Source organism: Athene noctua, chromosome Z, assembly GCF_965140245.1.
Source record: "Athene noctua chromosome Z, bAthNoc1.hap1.1, whole genome shotgun sequence".
Lineage (NCBI taxonomy): Eukaryota > Metazoa > Chordata > Aves > Strigiformes > Strigidae > Athene > Athene noctua.
In genome coordinates, this window is record NC_134077.1 from 24,774,958 (window position 1) to 24,797,538 (window position 22,581).

The window sequence follows — 22,581 nt, forward strand, 5'->3', positions numbered from 1 at the left end:
AAGTGGTTGGCTCGTAGTCAAATTGCATACAATGGGAAAGGTATGCACGAGATGCCTTGTACCCACAACTTTCTTTGTTCCTTGATAAATGAGTCTCAGAAAAGTCACCTGCTATTCATAAATTAATCACATGATCAGTGTTCGAAGCTCACACACACTGATTCTCACTGTAACACTCTGCTCCTTTGTGGGTTTTCTAGATGAGTTCTTAGCCCAGCTATGGCTCAGGCCTTCACCTCCTCTGAAGCCTGTACCAAATTACTGCTAGTTTGGTTAAAGGGATTGAACACATCAATCACACATACACTTGAAATGAATGCCAGAATGGTGATTTAGTTGTAACTCAGAAGAAGAAGGGTGAAGGTTGCTGAGAGCCGACTACCTTGTCTTGAACCACTACCAGAAAAATTCAACAGTAGCAGTTACTGTTTGTGAAAGAGAATACCCATATGAGCTTTATGGTTCTGCTACTGGTTTCCATAATAGTAATCTTATCAAAAACTGGCTGCAACCTACAATTTTTCAGGTAAAGTAGCATGTTTACTACTCTCCAGCCTCACTAGACCCCAGTGTCTCCAGTAAGGACCTGAACCCATTTCATTACACGTTCCCTGGCAGCACTGGCTATTGCTGTGCCTATCATTCCTCAGGCTTTTCCTTTGCTCTGCCTCTGTCTATCACTTCAACAAATCCAGATTACTTCCTTGGTTTGCTTGTTTCTGTAAAGCTTCTGCCCCGGTCTAGGGAAGGCTTTGTGCAAGGAAGTTAGAGTACAAGTCTTACAAGGAGTGGCTGAGGGATCTGGGCTTGTTTAGCCCAGAGAAAAGGAGGCTGAGGGGAGACATTATTGCTCTCTACAATTACCTGAAAGGAGGTTGTAGCAAGGTGGGTGTCAGTCTCTTTTCCCAGGTAGCAAGTGATAGGACAAAAGGAAACAGCCTCAAGTTGTGCCAGGGGAGGTTTGTCAAGGATTGTCAAGCACTGGAACAGACTGCCCAGGGAAGTGGCTGAGTCAGCATCCCAGGAGGTATTTAGAAGACATGTAGATATGGCACTTAGGGACATGGTTTAATGGCAGATTTGGTAGTGCTAGGTTTGTGATTAGACTTGATGATCTTAAAGGTCTTTTCCAACCTAAATGATTCTGTGATTCTATTCTATAATTCTATGAAGCTCTGAAGGGGTTTCTGAGGATGGACAATATGAATGACTGTCTCTAGCACAGTAGGTTGATTTTGGTTTTATTAATCAAGCTGGTGCTTCTGCTGTAGGTGTAAAAATAGATTACAGATATGGGGATAAGAATATTCCCCCTCATTGGCATGGATTGATTTGTCTTAGAAGCAGTCTTTTGTAAACAGTGCTCAGAAGTGATTAAGGCAAGCTGTCCCGAGTTTTATTACCCACGTTCATACAGATTCCATCAATGCAGTACCATGACAGAGTTAACATAATTCAGGCAGTACAGAGAGAGAAAAAGCCAAACCAAGACCCTGTGACACAGAGCCAAGAGCTCTGAGACAAGTATCTTCTGTAACTAGAGGGCTTTAATAAAGTGCTTCATTATTTTACAATTTTTGCTGCTGGGAGTTGACTCAGATTGACAGGATGCTTCTGTGCTCTCTGCTTTCAGGAGGACTCTGCTCAAGTGCAGATGCTATTGTGCCATAAAGGTGAGGTTTAAGGTTGCCAAAGAACCCCAAATGCTTGGGGTTTTAGGGAATCTGTAGATATTCTGTAACTATTATACTATTATTATTGGGTTTGGTAGTTAATACAGAGTGAAAAAAATCCTCTGGAATATTGTGGTTGCTCTAATCTTCTGTTTCAGGCTGAGTAGCTGTTCATCTTGTCTCTGACATACTGTGATCATTTTCAGTGCTGTCTAGCTACTGCCATGTAATCTGACCTTAAGTCTAAAAAAAAAAAAAGCAAACCCCAACCAAAAAAACCCCTATCCCCCATACTACATTGAAGTATGCAAGAAAAAGCTTCTACTCTGGATACCAGAAAAATTAGGTATGTATTAACTTTGCTCTGTGCATGTTTTTAGAGGCTATATTAGAAACTGAATATTACATTCAGTAAATAAATACAAAATGCTAAAACACTGTAACACTGCAGTATAATATCCCATAATACCCCATGCTATAAATCACTATGCTTATGTGCCTCCAGGCCTACAGTTAAGTGTCTAAGCTTTTATAATGTCTAAATTCTCAGTAATGCTAACAGTGGTCATCTAGAGCTATGCTGACTGAGAAAGGAAAAATTTTTAAAATACTAAAAAGTTTCTTGGCTTTTATGGTCCTGAACCTTCATATTTGCAATTTCACTCCTGATCTAACACGTGGTGAAACTAAGAATACTGAAGCTAAGAACACTACTGAAATTACTTCAACAGTACTTTAGGACATGAAATATCTCACACATTTATTAGTAGAGGTAGGCTTCTGCAGTCATTATACATCTGTATATGCACACTTTTTAAAACTGCCTGAAGAGGTCAGGCAGTAGAACTAGATGATCATTGTAGGTCTCTTTCAACTGAACTAAAAATCCCCATAAAATATAAAAAAAAACCCCAAACAAAACCAAAAACCTAAACACCACAAAAACCTTATTTTCCCTAATCTGACGATTTGAGCACTATGTATCTCCTAGTCCTGTGTCCATGAGTAGGTACATAATTCCACCAAAGCCTCCTTTTTGGCTGGATGAAACTGTTCAGCAAGTGTACTCTTCTGTTTCTCTCCACATAAAAGGCTATTTCTTTGTTCTCAAAGGATACATCATGATGGGATGAGTTCTTCATTTATATCTAATCCCCATGCCAGGATTTTTCATGTATCTCTCTCATTCTCCCAAATATACAATTTACAGCCATCATACAAATATTTACAGCAATTATACAAAGTATTGCTCTAATGAGATCAATTAAGAATTACATATACTGTGAGCTTTATAACTGAAAGTAGAATACATCCATCCCTTCTATTTGAGGCAAATAGGTCCATGTGTACATCTAGGGAAATTCTCCTGGCCTGATAAATGGATTTTCTTCAGCAAGATGTCAGGCAAGGGCTAATATGGAAGCAATACTCACCAGGTCAAAAGTCTGGACTGTTTTTTGAGTTTCATGTATGAAGACAGCTTCATCTACTGAAACTGCTCACAAGCCATTGGTTTGATTCTACTTATTTACTTTATACATAACATAATAATCTGTACTGGTTTGGTAGGTGCAGAAAAAGAAAAAATTAATTCAATGTTTAAAGGGATGAGTAAGTTATTGAAGGTACCAACTGCACCAGGAAAATAAATTGCTCTGTCCAGAAATTAAAGAAATATTATAGGTAAGGCACATGGTTATTTCTTGTATTTGGGAAATGGAAAAATTAGGCTGTGTTCACATGACTACTTGATAATGATTGATTATCATTTGAGGACTTTATTGTCCATAACAGCTTTCCATTTCAGTGCCTCTACTAGATATTGCAAGTAGCAACAGCTCCGCTAATAGCAGGATCATTTGTGTTGTCCTAAATTCAAATCAGGCAAACTCAGCTGGTTGAAATTAAAGAGATTTAAAAGACTTCTCAAACCTTTGAGGTGGTCTGGGGAGTGCTCCTGTTATCTCTTCTTTCAGTGAGCAGAGTAACAAGCGTGAGTGGCAATGGGTACATTGCTTTGTGGAAAAACAATGCATTTTAATTGCTAAGATAAAACAATGCAAAACCCACAGTGAAATACAGTTTGGTTCCTCCCAGTCCCAACAGGCATATAGAGAGATATAAATAAAGAGATAGTGAATATAAATAAGGAAAGTGAATAAACCAGGTTTTGTTATGGGTCCTCACTATATCAGTCAAGTGTGGAATATGCAATTTCTTTGAGCTTTTTTGTAAGCATGGCTATTCTATAACTCATACTGCCTAATATGCATGAAAATATTTGTGTGAATGTGAATCATCCTTCATTTTTAATGAGAGAATTTTAAAAGATGTCCACCTAAGGAGCCTCCAGTGCTTACAGTACATTTGATTAATTTATTTCTCTGCAAAATAATTTTAATAAAATGCTCTGTAAACTAGAAATGACAACAATAAAATAGGTCTTCTGCAATAACTACCAACCATTAACGCCTACGGAATTCATGGGTGAGAAGCTGCTGTAAGCTGGAAAACCCATTCAGACTCCTTGCACCATGGAGAAACATGATGGAGTCACACAGAGAACGTATTAAGGAAGACCCTTTTATCCCCTATGTTCCAATGACTCCTCCTCTATACAAGCTTTGGAGGGATAACTAACTGGACTATCTATTCAGCTCTTGGAGTCTGTTCAACAGATATCATCACTGAACGCAGTGTGAAATCATATCTGCAAGTACATCTCATAACAGAACATGAATTGATTTCTATGTGTAGACAAATGTAGGAAGAAATAGCCTTAATTTAATGCAAGTAAAAACTACGGTCCTAATAATGATACTTATTATCATCTTCATTTACACAGCACTATTCACCTATGAAGAATAAAGGTGTAAAAATCTAACATGTAAAGCACTTAAAAATGCTTTACATGGATACATAATTTTCTATTCCTAAATTCAAGGCTTTTCACTCCTTTGTTTGGTCAGCTTCAACTAGCTTCTTTGTGTCATCGATACTTTTGCTGAAATTTTTCCTGAAGAACTTAACAGATCTGAAAATCAGGTCTTAAGCTGATCACAGTTTAACTCTCCTGATGACGAGAACAACATCTGCTCAGATGGAAGTCTTGAAATAGCTTCCTGAGTGCCCTGGAACTAAGCACCTAGCAAGACATACCTTACTGGAAGGTTTTTCATAGAGTTCCCTTAAAGTTTGGCCTGTGTGAAGACTGTAGGACTTTCCACAGAATGACTGTGATGAAATAGTTAATCCAATTATATAATCAATCTATTTTAGCAAGGAAGCTTATTGAAGTAGAGACTAACTGTTGTCACAAGGTCACTGTCCTACATTGTCCTAAAGGCTCCATGCAAGCATCAGAGGTTTTGGAACTTGATTTTTATGGTATGTGAAATTATGAAGATACTTCACTTCGAATTGACTTGTCCAATCAAAGTTGGTCCAGATGGCAAAAATACTACCTGACTTTGTTTGAGGTAGTCTTGGGGAGCAAACAAAACCTGATGCTCAGTTTGTGCTGGTTTACTGCTTAACTCCATTTCCAGACAAGGATGAGAAGCTCTTGCAGGCAGCTTCACTGTCAGGCTCATCAGGGCTTTCTGGCTGAACTCCATGCTGGTGTAGTCACTCAAGAGTGGTACTGTAATGGAAATTATTCCTTCTTCTTCACTTGTAACTGCTTCTTCAGGGATTTCTTCATGCCTTAGGCTTATGTCTATGTTATTTCTAGGTTCTTCTGACCGGCAAGTGTCACATTTGCTGTCTTCTCCACCATCTGTAAAGAGGTCCAGCTTCAAAGTAGTCTTTGACTCATGCTCTATGACATAAAGGCTGATGGTATCATTGTCTGACAGGGCCTGAAGCAGTGACCTTGAAACAGGTTTCCAATTAGTCTGCAAGACAAAACAAGAAGAATAATTTTACTATCCTACTTTTGCAAAGCGCAATTGGCAATTTGCTGAAATAAATAACAAAAGAATAAAGCCAGGAGACAGGCAGCCTGGACTTGCCTGTATTATATGCTAACTAATCCATTTTATCTCATCTTAATTGGTTCTAGAAACATGAATGAAAATACTTGTTTCCATAATTGAGAGGACCATCTTCTCCTCTCCCACAGTATATAAGCAAAGTTTTTCTTGCTTTTATGTGTGCCTGGGACAAAATGTAGTGGTGATAAAATGTAGGCTTTGCAATGTGCTGTTCTGAGACCCACAACTTTCAAAAAGTTAACAAATGTGTTACTATAAAAAGGCAGAAGCTTGAATTGAACACCATCCAAACAGGCTTTAGCTATCAGCTGCTGCAAGCAGTTTGTTATTCAACTTAATATCATGTTGTGATCTAAGTATGCCTTGGGTTACAAGTTTTTGCAAATTCTACGTGATTAAATGGAGAACAGTTTGTAACACCAAGCATCCTTCTTTTCCACTTAGATTGTTCTGTTGGGTTTGCAGCCAGGCTGATATGTTCTCTGGTATAACTATTAGCTTTTTTTTTCTTTCTCCTCCCCAGTTGCTCTAAATTTGTTATTAAAATGTTATGGCTCTTTTGCAAGAAAAAAATATGTGTGCATTGTTTTTTATTTTCTTTCTTCTTAGAATTTTTGTTCTGGCTTGGAAATGTGTATGCTGTTCTTCGAAATCTTGGCAATCCAAGAGTTTCAGTAAACATCATATACATGGCCTCCGTCATGAGACTTCTGGAGAATTAGGCCATGATACGTTACTTTGCATTTTGAATAACTTGTACTTAGTAATCAGTCCCAGCTGATGAAAACTGACTAGATATAAAAACTGAATTTCTCTCTTTAGACTCCATCTCCTCCCATTCAACTTTGCTTTGTTCTTTTAACAACCATACCTTTAAATACACTCTATAATGTTCTCAAAAAAGTCTGAGAACCTTTATTAAATTAAAAAGTGTACACAGCCTCTGGCTAAACAACAACCCTCCCCCATCCTATATTTCTAATATTACCCTAGTTTCCCAACTGCTGATATTTGACATATACTAGGGTGAAGTGTGAAAAGACTAAAAGCTAGTATTACTGATTAACTGGTAGGAAAGATCTCCCTTATGTATTTTTTCACATTGTAAGTAGAGTACTTGCCATATCTTGGAGTACACTGCTGTTTCTTGGACTTGGTACACTGGGCCAACATGATATTTTCAGCCTGTAAAGAAATATTCTAAATTTATTGTTAGGTTAAATGACTGACATTTCCTATGCATTTAAATTAACTACCATTTATACAAAACATTTTATTGATCATCAGAACAAGACATTCTGCAATGACTATTAAGCATAATGCAATTAAAAACTGAAGACCAAACTTGGTAGTCTACACTGAAATGCTGAGTTAGTGACGATTAGCATCTTTGTTGAGGGACAAAGGAGCTGTGACAGGAGCTGGTAATGTTGTCTATTTCTATATGTTTAATCACTGTGTATTCCTAAATTACTATCATTTCCACAAAACCTCTATCTTCCTTGAGGACTCTTGGACATATAGGATGAAGTTTGTTTTAGTAAGTATTTGCTCCTGGGCTTCTACTTAGAAGTTTACTTTCCCTCAAACAAAGAGCAAGCTACTGCTGGTTTTAGCTTCTGTGCAAGGACACTGGTGGCCTGGAAGGGGCTCTCCCTGGGACCAGAAACAAGAATGGGAGGGCAACACAGCTTCTGCTCTTGCCTGATTGTTTGAATTTGGCTCTTTCTGGGAGCTATTAGATACAGTATCTCATGTTTCACCTGACATGAACCTAAATACACCTTTACTAAAAATTTACACCAGCTGCTTCTGCTGTAGAGGAAGGGGTTTATAAGGTAGAGCTGAGTCTGAATTGAGCTGTTCAAATGAGTTTCAGCCAGCTGTTTGCCCATAGATTCTCATCGGTGCCCTTTTTTTTCAGGTTTTTTCCTTGCATCCAGAGGCTCAGAAATAACAAAACTGGCAACAAGCTGCTACACTCTTCAGCCTCTCTGGGCCACTCCCACCATGGGCACCACCTCAGGCGTTATCTTCCCTGGCCCTTCTGGAGAGGACAGGCTGTAAAGCTGCCCTGAGTATCACTCCCACCACTCTGGGATGCTGGTGCTGGCGCTGGGCTAGCAGGTGCCAGCTGTCATTTCCCTGCAGAGGGGTGGCAGTGGGGTGGGATGGAAATTTCAAAATGAGTTTCTGCTGAGCTGTCTGATCCCACTGGTCTTGGTCACCCCTGACTGCTCATCACTGGCTCCTGTGGGAATGGAGAGAGACCATCTCTCAGCATTTTTGAGCTGATCGTCTCTCTGTCAGCAGCTGCCCTCAGAGCACTTCTCTGTGAGGTTTGGGCAATGAATCACCTCCATAGGAAAAATGCTCAACACAGCTGTGGGAGACAGTGGGAGGCTACATAGCCCATGACCCTGCCTTTGTGTTGGCTTCAGTGTTGTCTAATTTTCAAACCAAACCTAGACTTCATTAGCTGTAAGGTACTTTGCGTCTGTTTAGACTGTGGTTTGAGGTGAAGTCTGAGGCTGCTGGATCTCCTTCCTGATCTTATGAAGATGGGTGTTTGGCTGGCGAGAGACTTTTATTACAAATCAAGCAGGGAATTGAGATGAGTGGTTTGTTGGGGCCCTTCATCTCAGGTGTTTAATACTACTACATACTTAATTGCTATTCTGTAGTGCTGCACTGGGCTTTTGTGTGCTGTTTTTTTAGTTTTGCAAAATTCTTTCCTAATTATCCCAGACAATGATGTATGATCTTATGTTTAACACAATGAAGCTTGCTCTAGGTCAGAACTTCTGTATAGGTCTTACAAATTCTTGTCAGAAAAGCTGGATCAGATACAGAGCAACTTACAGTAAAATCTGAAAAGGAAACTGCACAGGAGACTTAATGTGGCATGTGGTCTGTTTCCCAACAGCAAGAGCAGGAATTTAGCCTGATGCATAAGCTGAAGTGAGTTATGTCATGCTGTACAGTCATGGGTTGTACCATTTGTCTGTTCTGTCCTTCAGAAGCTGTCCTTTCAGCTTCTGAGGCTAGTGCTTTGTAAAAAGGAGAAAAAGGGAGGGTAGTGTTCTAGGACATCAAAATATAATATAAATGGATGTATGCAACTAGGTTATCCGAAAATTAATATTAGAATCCATTACTCTGCACATAATTTTTCTTTTAGTGATAGTGTATGCCCCCAATATTGCACCTCAGATTAATTTAAGGGGGGTGTATTTTATTACCACAGAGAACAATTTCTCCTAGCACCTTACCTATATCTTAGAGGTGCCCTTGTTATTCTATCTTCTTTCCACTCATCCATCCATTATTCCCTCTCATTATGTGCCTATGTGCATAATTTATACAGTTAACATCCAAATGTGCTTGCAGAAAACTGTTTAGATTGCAACATCAGTTTCTGTATGCTACTGAAATGTATTTTTGTGTTTCAACAGAAGAGACATGATTATCAGTTGGGAATAAAAGACCAAAATAATCAAATGCATGCTTTTTCCATATATATAACCTATTTTCCGCTGTGAAAAATAGTCCTTGCTATTTTCAAGGGTGTTTAAGACAGCTGGTTGTCACATAACTGTAGCAAAAGATTATAGATTTCTTACAATTTTAATAAGCTTATCATGGTTTGTAAATGCTCTATGTAAATGAGTGGGATAGCTTTTGTGTTGTGTGCTTTATGAGTTGTGTTCCTTTTAATGACAAAAAAAGGCCCAGTGCTATAAAACTCAGGGTTAAGCAAAATGGAAGTGCTGCTAACTTCAGCCAATATTCCATTCTTACCTTTTAAGCACCAGAGAACAAATGAGAGGTGCAAAAACCAGAATGAACATCATGCTAAAGCAAAGGCCAGTCACAAACCCTTCAAATTCTCCTTTATCTAATAGGAAACAAAGAGATTTAATCAGATTTATGATTTCAAGCATAGAGAGGTTATGTTGCCTCCACAAGAGAAATATTTCAAACAGAAGCCAAGTCAAATTTTATACATGTTCTGGGATTCCTGTAAATGAAATCTAGTTAAAACAAGACTGGGATTTCTGGAGGGGTTTAAAGCTTTCAGGTTTGTATTTTTAAGATATCTGCATATAGGTGCTGAAATCTTAAATCCACCATCCAAAGATAAATACTTTAGAATAAAAGAAGTATTCCTACTCCCTGTCCTACTATGTGAGCTCTAGCTTGTTTAATGGGTCAGGACCCTGATGCAGGTCTGACTTCATAAGAAATTATTTGAAAGTTGCTTTTAATCTATTTCAGGTTTTGCTAATAGGGTTCTGGTTTTATTTTTTTAATGAGATTGCACCCAATCCTAATAACAATAATATGGTTTGTGGTTTTGGTAGTTGCCATGCTTCACTGGTTAATGAACATTTGGACAATTTTATCTGCAGTCAGCCATTTGTCAACCCTTGCTGTGAACCTCCATCTCCTGTTGCCTATGTTAATACCTGCTCAAGATGCTTCCCACCACCCCCCTGAAGGAGATAAAGTGCTTGAAAGGTTAATGAAGGTTGATAAAGTGCTCAGGCAGTGAGAGCGGTGCTGCTAAGACAGGAACCATAGCAGTCTGTGATGTGAAGAGTGGGTTGGGGTTGAGGTGTTCTTTACAGATAGCTAAATGAAAAGTTTCAAAATAGTGCCAGGAAAGTGTGGTCAGTACATGATCGTGTTGCTGATACTGACAAACCATATTTGCAAAAAGGTTGCTTCCTTTTTCCCTTCCTACCCACTCACCAACAAAAATATTTTTTAAAATCAGCTACTTAAATTTGCTTTAAAAAGGTATTTGAAAAGCTGCAGATTGCTTTGTTGCTGAAAAAGGCTTTTATGACAAAGAAATCTGAAGTTCTAATGGATTAAGTAACCTGTGAAACATTGGGGAGGGGGGACATAGTAAATGTAATGTTTAAATCCAATGTAATTACCTGAATTTTTAAAATGTTTCATTAAATTTACTCTGCATTTTTGTTATTTCCCTGAAAAATTGAATCTATCCAAATATATGTTCAGTAGGATGCATGGAATAAAGTTCTGCAGAAGAGTTCCAGTGAAGACACTTTAATTTCTTGTGTTGACAGGAGAAATTATTTCAGTGGGGTGGAGGAGGGCGTGGAAATCCTGTTGATTTCAAGGAAGATTTTTAATTTCTTTCCTTTTTGTTTCTGCTTCACACTTTTCAATATTCAGTTGTTTGTGTTTATACCTTCTTCACTTAACACAAAAAAGTTGTAGTGGGGAGAAGCCATTTGCATACTTCTGCCTCTGAATTTCACAGGTTACTTTTCCTGTGGCTGACATCTTAGCCTATCCTTTGATTTTTTAATTTTAGAAAGCTTCAGTTGAGTGAAGCTGTGGTCAAACAAAAAAATAGTCTACTGCAGTGTTAGACTTAGTTTAACTGAAAGGTGTTAAAAATGTTTGAGACACCATGTTTAGCCAACCCTGTATGATTACAATATATGAGACTATAAATGTAACAGTGTTGATCACAGAATCACAGAATCATGTTGGTTGGAAAGGACGCTGGAGATCATCTAGTCCAACCATTCTCCTAGCACAGTTCCCACCTACAGCATATCCTTAAGCACTAAATCGACCCTACTCTTGAACACCTCCAGGGATGGGGACTCCACCACCAACCTGGGCAGCCCATTCCAACACCTGACAACCCCTTCTGGAAAGAAATGCTTCCTAATATCTAGTCTGAACTTTCCCTGGCGCAACTTGATCTTCTTAGTCTATCCAGGCACCTTTGAAAAAAGCCAACTTTTGCCAGATAACTATAGGACCTGTTACATAAAATGTACTTAAATTATTAGCAAACAAAGGATACTTTGATTAGCTGTCACTCACAGTAGGAGCAATTGAAAGAGACTTTTTTTTTACAGTTAATGGATTAGGAGTTTAACTGGAAACCAGTTTTACATGCCAAGGGTAAAGACTACTGAGCTTAACCAGTCAAAGGCAGAAAACTACTGAAATCTATGACAGGAATTGGCAATAAAGAAAGATACGTGCATATAGCTAGCAAAAAAGGGACAGAAAATGTTTCAGAGATGAGGAACCCTAGCTAAGTCTTCTCTGCCTGCTAGGTAATGAAATGCAGGCAGAGTTGTTCAGTGATACATCTCTAACAAAGGAAAAAATTTGTGTGTTTGCTATCAGTAACTAAGGATTAAATAGTAAATCTTGTGCATGTTACTCCTTGAAAGGCAGGAAAGGGTAGATGATAATCTCATATATAGTACACAAAGCAAGGATTGGTGATGGTTAACACAGATGCACACAACTTCTACAGTACCATATTTTGGAGTGCTGAAAGGTTCTGAAAGAGTCAGAGGTCCTTCGCCAGCATTAGTGAATCCTGAAATCTGCACACAGTAGATGGTTTTTTCCTTCAGTCCAGTAAGATGGTAACTTGTTGTAGAAGAATTGAGAGTAACAGCTGAAATGCAAGAAGAGTTGGGGAAGGACACAACTAGACGAACTCTTATGTCTGAATCTGTATCAGTGTAGCTGACTGGGGAAAGTGCCCTAATCCACACCTGGAGGAAGCCACACTGTGCAAGTGTTCTTTGGATGGGTACAAGATTTCTCCAAAATACTTAACATACATTTTAAGTCCAGAGGTAAAAAGCGTGAGTTTTTAACACACCAAGGATGTTTAGGTGGTGAGTGCATAAGGCTGTGTATACTGTGGGACAGGAAAATACACCTGACACACTGAACAGTGGTTTTCATGTTGTCAGTAACAGCTGACGTGAGGACTAGACTATTACATGGTTTACCCTCACTACAGTAGTCAGTAGTTATTCACCTCGATTAATACCAGTGCTGGTACTCATCATTCAGTAATGCATAGCCAAGAAAAAGGGCTCTGAATTCTGCTTCCACTATGTTGTAGGGCTTTCAGCTCAACCTTTCTTTTCTGATGGGTGCAGTGACTTTCCACATTTCTAGCTGGTTGCCAGAATAATGCAACCAGCAATGCTATAGTATGCCTTTAACAGGGCAGAAATTACTTTTCAAGTTTTCCACTGTGAATTTAAAATCTTCATAGAAGTGGAAATGGTGCTGCAGCCTACGGGCTTCCTTCCCCCAAATTCTCCAATAATATTCTTCCTGCCTGGAAAACATGGCAATCAGGTGTCCTGTCACTGTTGTACTGACTGCTTAGGGCAGAGGAAAAAAAAAATAAGTTCAGTTTTGGACACTCCCCTTCTGTCTCCTCTTGACTTTCTGATAGGTATTTGGTGTGGAATAGAGCCTCTGAAGGAAGACAATGCCAAACTTCCTGCTAATGATGCATCTTCTTGAAGCTTCTGTTATATCTTATGGTTCTGTAAAGGTGTAGGCCAGCATAAATTAGAGAACCCTTTGAATTCTTTGTTGGGTTTTAGGTGCTATTTGTCTTTCACAGTATGTATTTGATTTTATTTGAAGGTCAGTATGTGCAAAGTTAATGTATTATTGTTTATTGCAAGACTTTCCACTATAGACCAGAATAAAAATGTTTACCAAAGAAGTATGGGGATCTTTTTTGAAAACTCGAGTAGTTTGAGCTCACAACTATTAATTTATATCAGTGTATAGAAGTTTCATCCTTTGCAGTAAAACACAACAGCTAGCAATTTAAGAAAATATTTCTAAAAATGGAATTAATAATAGTGTCTTTGAAAGCAGGTAAGAAATACAAAATACATTCCCTGCTAATTGAGTTCAAAAAAGAACTATATAATTTCTTAAGTCCTGTAGGAAGGCTCAGAGTCAAACTTGGCTGAGCTGCAATGAAACATAGAAGTATTGTGACTGAACAATATATACTGAGAGTGTACATCTTCCTTTCAGTGTTACTAGAGAATTCTGCAGTAGTCTTAGAACTGTAAGCTTTAAAGAAATATTTTCTTATCAACATTTAATTTGAGATGCTGTCTAGAAAATTCTAGGTATTCATAGGACAGTCTAGAGCAGTAAACCTCTAACCAGGAGCTGACCTTTGAGAGCGTTCAATTCCCACAGAAATCTATAAGTAACTAAGTAGTGTGCTGCAACAGTACTTCGTGGGCTGTTGGAGCTTTCCTGTCATGGCTCTGAGCTGCTGCTTTGTTCTCACCAAGGTGACTTACCCAGAGACTTCTTCCCTGATGAATCTGTGTAGCTGATCCTGTACCCCTGGAGAAATCCCAAACAGTCTTCAGCAGCTATTTCGGTCCACTTCACAAGTGCAGAATGCTTTGTGATATTCAGAATTGTCACATTAGCAGGACCTGTCCTAGGAACTTAAAAATCAGAAAATAATTTAAGTTCTGCATCAAATTTGCAATAGACATACAAGACTGAAACCTAGCTTCATCCTAGAGAGCTCCTGGCCTGCTTCTAGCTGTCACAAATATAACATAAAGGGTGGAAGAGAAAGGAGAAATCCCATAGAGTAAAAAAACCCGAATCTTAAACAATACCAAAGTAGGAGAAATTGTGACTGTCTCATTACAAACACTTTGACTCCAATAGCCATAGCTGTACTCATTTCAACTTGCAATATATGACACTACTGATTTGGGACTGGAAAATCTGACTTTGACCACAGTTAAATTTGAGTTCAGAGTATTAATTCTGAGACCCTCTTTCTGTTATTTTGGTAATGTCATGTGTAATAATAGTATTTCTGTGGACCTGTCAGTACAGAACAACATTCAGGTTATTCATTGTCACTGAATAACTGCTAGGACCAAAGGCAATGTTCACTGGAAAATGCTGCTAAATCACCTGGAAAAGAAACTTTGTGTAGTATTCCTGTTACTGCTGCAGATAGGAAACAAGAAGAAATACAAGGGATGAGGTTATATAAAGGGGAGGAATACCTCCTTCAACTGAGTAAAAGTGGGTCACTCCAAAAGTCTTTTCATGTCTTGTGAAACTTTGACACTGACACACATCAGATGCATGTATCATTATTTTGTACAACTTATATGGCTGACAATTGTCTGGAAAACAAATAAAGGTACATCAGGTTTTACTGAAAAGTTATAAATGATAAAGAAGTGGAGGAGAGACAACAACTTCATAGCTTTTCTGTATAGTTCTTACTTTCTGAGACTCAAAGCACAGTACAAGTTTACAGTGCTTTACACTCAGTATAAAATATATGCATTCTTCTTCATTGCTTCTAGATGCTTAATACAAGCTATTTCAAAAGCAGAACAAGACGTAACACAGGGGTTTTTTTAAAAGATGCCTGATTGCTTATACTCTCCCTCTGGAAGTCTTGAGCTGCTAAAGGAGAAGTAGGGAACTCAAATGGTTGTAGATATCTTAGTTCACAGACAGATACTTCTCCCTCAGCTAGTATATTTAAAAACAAGCAAAACAACTAGATGTTGCAGAAGAACCCAGGAAAAGAGTGTATTCATTTATAGAACCCTAAAGCTAAATGTCCTCTATTGTACACAAAAGCCAGTCCTGAATGGCCTTTGCAGGTGTCACCCATATGATTTTAATCAAGATTTTTGATGACTGTCCCATAAAGTGATCCCTGGCTGCTGCTCATCATGCCTAGCTTGGTAAGTAGAATACTGTAGTTGAGAATTTAGGCTTTGACGAGGGCAGCCATTGGGATTTAAAAAATAATCTAAGGAGGATTGTAACAGAGCAGTTTATATTTAATTTAGCTAGGGACAAGTGAAAAAAATATTTTTAATAGACAGTAGTATATTGATCTGCCTACAATGTGGGCAAGGAGAGATATCATACTAGTAACTGCAACTTTGCTGCATTTCTTGCCCAGTCGTGACCAGAATAATCCTACCAAAAGTTCTGTGTTTTATTTGCCTTGGTGTTGCTAAAAATTAGATGATGTTTCAGTGCTGGACAAAGGTAAGAGTTGCATTTATCTAGATCTTCAGTTTGCTCTTAAAAACAAGATGAAACTGCTACCTTCCCCAACAAAAAATAACCAATAAATTAAATGGTGTCTCCATAAGTAGATGTGATTGTTGTTACCTAGTGTGAAATTTCCAGTAGCTGTAGTTACTATTTTCATGTGCATATCCTCTTTACCAGAGCCCCAGTCAATCACAAAACATTTTGGATTGTATTCTGGAGTCCAGGTGACAACTGCATTAGTTCCCTGGTGTTTGACATGGATTTGGCCAGGCAAGTCTGTGAACAAATATACCATTAGAGATCAATAAACAGAAAAGCAGTTTTCTCCTCCTTTGCTTGCTTTTTCTCTTCTGTGTTTTTTTCAAAGATTGTTCATTAACTAGTTATCATTGGTGGTGACCAGTATATAGTAAGGTTTATACTAGTATGTCAATATAGGAAACTTAGCATCTAGTACTTTGCAATGTCTTTGGGAGCTCCATTGTTAATTGCTGTTCATGACCTCTAATTTCCCACAGTTGGAAAAGGGGAAATGCCTGTCCCAATCCTCAAGAAGAAGCAGCCTGATGTTGCTAAATAACATCCTATAAGCTGCTATTAGCTGCTATACCTAGAGCAACTGTGAGATAGTGCTTACTTGGGAGAGGAGAAGGATTCATAGAATCATCATAGAATGGTTCGGGTTGGAAGAGACCTTGAAGATCATGTAGTTCCAGCCCCCTGCCATGGGCAGGGACACCTTCCACTAGACCAGGTTGCTCAAAGCCCCGTCCAGCCTGGCCTTGGACACTGCCAGGGAGGGGGCAGCCACAGCTTCTCTGTAGGCAACAGGGCAACTTGTTCCAGTGTCTCACCACCCTCACAGGAAAGAACTTATTCCTAATAGCTAATCTAAATCTACCCTCTTTCAGTTTAAAACCATTGCTCCTTGTCCTGTCACTACAATCCCTGATAAAGAGTCCCTCCCCATCTTTCCTGTAGGTCCCCTTCTTTAAGTACTGGGAGGCTGCTGTAAGGTCTCTCTAGAGCCTTCTCCAGGCAGAACAACCCCAACTCTTTCAGCCTGTCCTCACAGGAGAGGTGCTCCAGCCCTCTGACAATTTTTGTGGCCTCCTCTGGACCTGCTTGAGCAGGTTCATGTTCTTCTTACGTTGGAGGCCCCCGAGCTGAACAGAGCACTCCAGGATGCTCCCTCGACCTCCTGGCCACAAGTCTCTTGATGCAGCCCTGGATACATCTGGCTTCCTGGGCTGGGAGTGCACATTGTTGGCCCATAGTCAGTTTTCCATTCACTAATACCCCAAGTCCTTCTCTGCAGGGCTGCTCTCAACTCGCTCATCACCCAGCCTGGATTTGTGCTTGGGATTGCCCTGACCCAGGTGCAGGTCCTTGCACTGAGCCTTGTTGAACTTCATGAGGTTTGCATGTGCCCACCTCTCAAGCCCGTCCAGGGCCCTCTGGATGCCATCCCTTCCCTCCAGTGTGTTGATAGCACCACTCAGCCTGGTGTCATCAGCAAACTGCTGAGGGTGCCTCAATCCCACTGTCCAGTTCTCCAACAAAGATGTTGAACAACTCCAGTCCTAATAATGACCCCTGAGGAACACCACTCATTTATAGCTATATAATTTCATATCTCATATACTTTGAATTTTTTGCAAGGATCTTAAACATTTTGACATTTTTAGAGAGAGATTAACAAAGTCAGAAAGACCTTCTGACTCAAACTAAGGGGGGAGAAAAGCAACATGTCATTTGTGTTAAGAAGTGGATCTTGTGACAGACAGACAAAATTCTCAATTTCCTCTCTTGTCTCAAAGCAAATATAATAAAGTCAAAGTAAAGAAAATGGCTGTACTATCTGAGGAAAAATTGTGCATGCTGAGAAGGAATTTGTCTTGGGAATGCCCTTAGCACAAGTACGTTACAAGTAATTCATGTTAGCTACAGAGAACTGGCATTGAAGTACAACCAAATCTGAAACACATGTCTGGAGAGAGCCATGAAGAACAAGTTGAGAGATTCAGTAAACAAGTAGCTGTCACTCAAAAGATGGCCTGAGGTGATAGTGTAGATTTCATCAGAACAGAGGTAAAGCAGTCAAATGTAAGAGCAAAACCAAGTTGTTAAGTCTTTGCAGGGCAAAGGAAAATGGAATGAGGGGAGTGCACTAGCAAATCCTGGAAAACCAATTAGTTGCAGCTGTCTGGCAATCAACAAGGGTACTTGCACACTTGTTTACTTGTGCATGCTATAGTTTAATTAAAAAAAAATCTTACTTCAGAAGAGAGAGGTTTTTCTTGTACTGTAATAATTATACCTCAAGATTATAACAAATGAAACAAGCTTCTACTATAAGAAAAATGTTGTTAAATAGTTTTATTGTTTAAATGAAGAAACTGTATTTAGGCATCACAAAAGCTTACATCTTCATCTACATATGACATGTACATCTTACCTATTCCTCCTCCTGTGTGCCAGTAGGGGTAATACTCTCTTAATAGTTACTTAGCCCAAAAACCTTAGATTTGCACATAATTCTGTGAATTATGAATACTATGTACCTTATAGGAAATGTTAGATTTCACATAATTCTGTTTAAACTGCTGGCATGTACTTAGCTCTGAGTAATCTCCAAAAGACCTTTTGATAGGTAGATCTGTACTTGGCACTGGTGAGGCCGCCCCTCGATTCCTGCGTTCAGTTTTGGGCCCCTCACTACACAAAGGACATTGAATGACTCGAGCGTGTCCAGAGAAGGGCAACGGAGCTGGTGCAGGGTCTGGAGCACAGGTCGTAAGAGGAGCGGCTGAGGGAACTGGGGGTGTTTAGTCTGGAGAAGAGGAGGCTGAGGGGAGACCTCATCGCCCTCTACAGCTCCCTGAAAGGAGGGTGCAGAGAGCTGGGGATGAGTCTCTTTAACCAAGTAGTAAGTGACAGGACAAGAAGTAATGGCCTCAAGTTGTGCCCGGGAAGGTTTAGAATGGATATTAGGAAGCATTTCTTTCCAGAAGGGGTTGTTAGGTGTTGGAATGGGCTGCCCAGGGAGGTGGTGGAGTCCCATCCCTGGAGGTGTTTAAGAGTCAGATCGACATAGTGCTGAGGGATATGGTGTAGTTGGGAACTGTCAGTGTTAGGTTAATGGTTGGACTGGATGATCTTCAAGGTCTTTTCCAACCTAGACAATTCTGTCATTCTGTGATTTAGCACACAATTATTTCTCCAGATTGAGAAAACAAGAAGTTCTAAATGGAATCTTAAATTGCTTAGTCTGTTAGTTACCTTCTATTGCAATCCTTTGTTAAGAAACAATACTGACTCTCACTATGCAAAAATACCAGCCTAATAAATATTCAAGAGCATGCTTAACCCTACCCCAAAGACTGCCAAAAGGTAGCCTAGAGATTGTTCATAAAACTTCTCCACTGCTCTAATTAATGAATAGTAAGTACCTGTTGCAGAGAAGTCTGGGACAATGTAGATGGCTTGTGGAGATTCTCCTGCTTTGTTATAGGCAGAAATATTTACCCTATAGCAAGCCATGGAGACATTTAGAAGAACTTTTCTATCCTTTAGAAAGATACGATCTGATGAATTCATGCAGTTGTTGGGTATTCTTTCCACATTAACATAATATCCAAGGATGTTCTCACTTTGTGTTACCTAGTAAGAGAAAAAAGACTATTATACTATAAATGTTATTACGTCCTGTGCAGAAATTCAAGAGGAATTAAATTGCATAAACAAAATATTACCTTTAATGATGGGGATAAAATCACACTATTTTAATTAGGTTGTTAGGAATTAACGAAGCAAAGCATTTCCTTAAAATTAAGAGCATGCTTAAACTGAGAGGATTTAAGCACAGGATTAAGTGTTTTGCTTAACTGAGATCTTAGTTATGTGTATCCAATTAGTAATAACAGCAGTGAAGCAGCTGTAACGTTCTCTACATTTCACTGGAACACACCCCTCATAATTAGGAACTTGAAAGTTAATGAGAGGTGTTTAGTCACAATTTACGCCCCTGGGAATCTTCATCTTCTAGGCTCTGTTAAGCATCTGGTCTCTTTGAGGATAAACACTAGTAATTATACTACAACTTTGGAACATGTTACATATCCATTGATGCGTATTTTTAGGTGGTGATGGTTCACTCATTATTTCAACAATCTTCATGAGAGACTGGAAAATGAGTGCCCAGAAATGGGAATTGCTGCAATCTAGATAGAAACTGAACTCAATACACAAAGGCCTGCAAATTCTGCAAGGTTTACTTCTGATATCAAGCTTGTCTGCTCTTTCTTGGCACTTAATAAATAGTGTGAAGATATGACAAAACTGGGAGATTGGGTTATCTTAATGAAATAATTGGATACTTTTGGATTAACATAGATAGGATGACATTCAGTAATTTAAAAGGCAGAGAGAAGCACATGTGTTGAGAGGAATTTCTGGTAAAGGTGGAAGCTCTTAAAATGGAAACAGATGTTTTACCCAGGATAGGAAGGGAAGCTCTGGTAAAGCTGCTGGGATAGTGTTATGGTTCTTCTACCAGGCTTTGAAACTGGAAAAGGTTTCTGTGTAGGAAAAATAATTCCTAAGATATGTGAAATATGTGGTCTATAGTACAAGAAGAAACTAGCAGAATTTAGCTTTCTTAGTTTGGCAAAATGAGACTAGAAAAGGCTAGCACTGTTCTATCTTGTGCAGTCCTGCAGGAGGACTGTGTTATTTGCAGCCATGAAAGCCATCCATGTTGCCTGGTTGGGTGTTGAGAGCTGAAGCCAGCTCTCTTGTGACTGTTGATTCAAACCGTGTAGAGGTTACTGAACTTTAGCAAAAGCAGAGGAGCTATGGCTAGCCTCTAACATCTTTAGGATGTTTTCTTTGTTTCAGATCAGCCCACACAAGTATGGCAGCAGAGACATTTTTTTTTTTCTGTCTACATTTAACATGTTAATTATTAAGTGCACTCCTCTCTTAGCCCCTTCAATATTTGTTGAAGCCATCTGGACTTGAACCCTACTTCATATAAGACTAGTGTGTTACCCTGAATGAAGGTCCTAGCCCTGATACTATATTTAATATTACTTTTTTTTTTTTTTTTTTTAACTAAAAAACCCTCTCTTGTCTTTTGTTTCTCTTAACAAAAATGCATGTGTAATGCATGGTAACTAGAAAACTTTCCACTTCTTCCGATATTTCAAAACTCTGATGATCTCTGTCCTTTCTGCCAGGGTTGTCCCCTATGGCAAACTTCTTGGGGTTTGTAGATGCTCTTTCTCTCAGAATATAGATAGAATTAGTTAGTTTCCATGCAAACACCTTTAGTAACAACTTGCTCATTGAAATTGTCTGTGGGCCTCTTGACTATACATTCAAGACTGTCAGTTCTCCATTTCTTACCAAGAGACCTTCAGCTGGTAAAACTGACTGATCTGCTGTAGTCTGTCAGCTGACAATGACTCCTAGTGCAGAAGAGGGGATGCCTCTGATGTGTAGGTTTGAACCTTAAATGTCATTATGGGAAGCATGCAGCTAGATGCTGTTCTTGTAAGCCAGAGGCTCTTTTTCCATCTTGATTATAATGTGTTTGCATTTCTGAGTTAGTAAATTAGTAGCAAATTTACCAAGCTTTTCTAAAACTTTCTGGTCTCTTGAGAGTAGGAATGCTCCTTAGGAACTCATGAGACACAAGGTGTGTCACTAGTATGTGCTAAAGATTTATGAGGATCTGTCAAGGAAAGCTTAATTGTAAGAGACAAACATGAGACACACCAATTTTTAATGCAAACTGTAAAGAATATTTATTCTAGTCAATGATTTTGAGCCTAGAGGTTGCTGTTTCACTTAATTTTTCAAGTTCATAAATTGGTATAGAATTTCCTTGCTAGTTTCTAGCACATAAAACACCACTGTACAAATGCAGTGAATCCTGAAGCAAGAGTACAATATTTAATACCTTTTGCTTACACAGCGTATTCTCAATACAATGAGAAAGTATTTTTTACTATAAAATAATAAATGAACAGCACAGACATAACAGAAGGTATGCAGACTCAAAGTGAATGTTACCTCCCACTTCAGAAGAACACTTCTTCTGCCTGGAGAGATTTCAGTAGTTGCATTATATGATATTCTTGGCCTGTTCATGAGTTCTGGTAAATGTGGAAAAAGATGGACACATGCACTCATTTGAATCAGTTTGATCTTCATATTTTCAACAGTATCTGAAAATGCTATTTCGTATGATACAACATTTGAAAAGGCTTTTACTTTCAAGCTTATTCCCAGTAGGACAAAACTGTAATTCACTCACTGTGAGGGACCAAAATCTCTTTACTCCAAACACAAACACACTGGAGACCATCACTGGCTATGCATCTGAGCTGAACAATGTACGAAGTCATAGCATTTAAGTTCGAAATGGTGACATTGACAGCATTGCTTTCTACAGGCACCTAAAAGCAAACGAAATTTAATTTATGTGGCAGCAATAAAACGTAATCTTAAATTAACTGTTTTCTCAGTCAAGGACCAGTCTTCTGATTGCAGCTGGGAGTAGAGGCTCCTGCCATCAAAGAAAAATTACTCCATATTTTAGCCAATGTCTTTTCATTCTTTCAAGAAAATACCCTCTCTTTCATGAACTTGTTCTGCTTAGTTAGGACACGTAAGCAACACTTCAGGTCTACATATTGTTTTTAAAATCAATTAGGCAGTATATACTGAAAAATAATCACATTACTCTGAGCCTTGTTGGCATTCTGAAGAACATCAACGTCAAATTAAATATTTTTTTTAAAAAATCTCCTTATTCTCAGAAGTTACAGTATGTCTAAATAGGTCCATGTGATTGATGTAAGGAGCGTGGCTGGACTGAATGTGTGGCTGCCTGTGCCTTAGCACCACAGAAGTAATGTGTATGTGCAGCTGATGATGGCACTGGAGCTTCAGCAACTGTATAAGGAATGGAGATTGTCTTGAAACAAAGACACCACCTGCGT

The 22,581-nt window shown here is 38.9% G+C and overlaps 1 protein-coding gene across 1 annotated transcript in view; it reads right to left on the minus strand.

Annotated features, from left to right (window-relative positions):
- Positions 1 to 5,083: 5,083 nt before the first annotated feature.
- Positions 5,084 to 22,581, minus strand: part of LOC141973229 (interleukin-6 receptor subunit beta-like) — a 29,918-nt gene continuing 12,420 nt past the window's right edge. Inside the window, exons 6-15 of the mRNA XM_074931567.1 lie at positions 21,894 to 22,035; positions 21,650 to 21,732; positions 19,024 to 19,234; positions 15,689 to 15,847; positions 14,551 to 14,673; positions 13,816 to 13,968; positions 11,991 to 12,134; positions 9,470 to 9,566; positions 6,790 to 6,853; positions 5,084 to 5,569 (exon numbers count right to left, since the gene is read on the minus strand). Of these exons, the coding sequence (XP_074787668.1) occupies positions 5,084 to 5,569; positions 6,790 to 6,853; positions 9,470 to 9,566; positions 11,991 to 12,134; positions 13,816 to 13,968; positions 14,551 to 14,673; positions 15,689 to 15,847; positions 19,024 to 19,234; positions 21,650 to 21,732; positions 21,894 to 22,035 (1,662 nt within the window). The remainder of the gene's footprint in view (positions 5,570 to 6,789; positions 6,854 to 9,469; positions 9,567 to 11,990; positions 12,135 to 13,815; positions 13,969 to 14,550; positions 14,674 to 15,688; positions 15,848 to 19,023; positions 19,235 to 21,649; positions 21,733 to 21,893; positions 22,036 to 22,581) is intronic.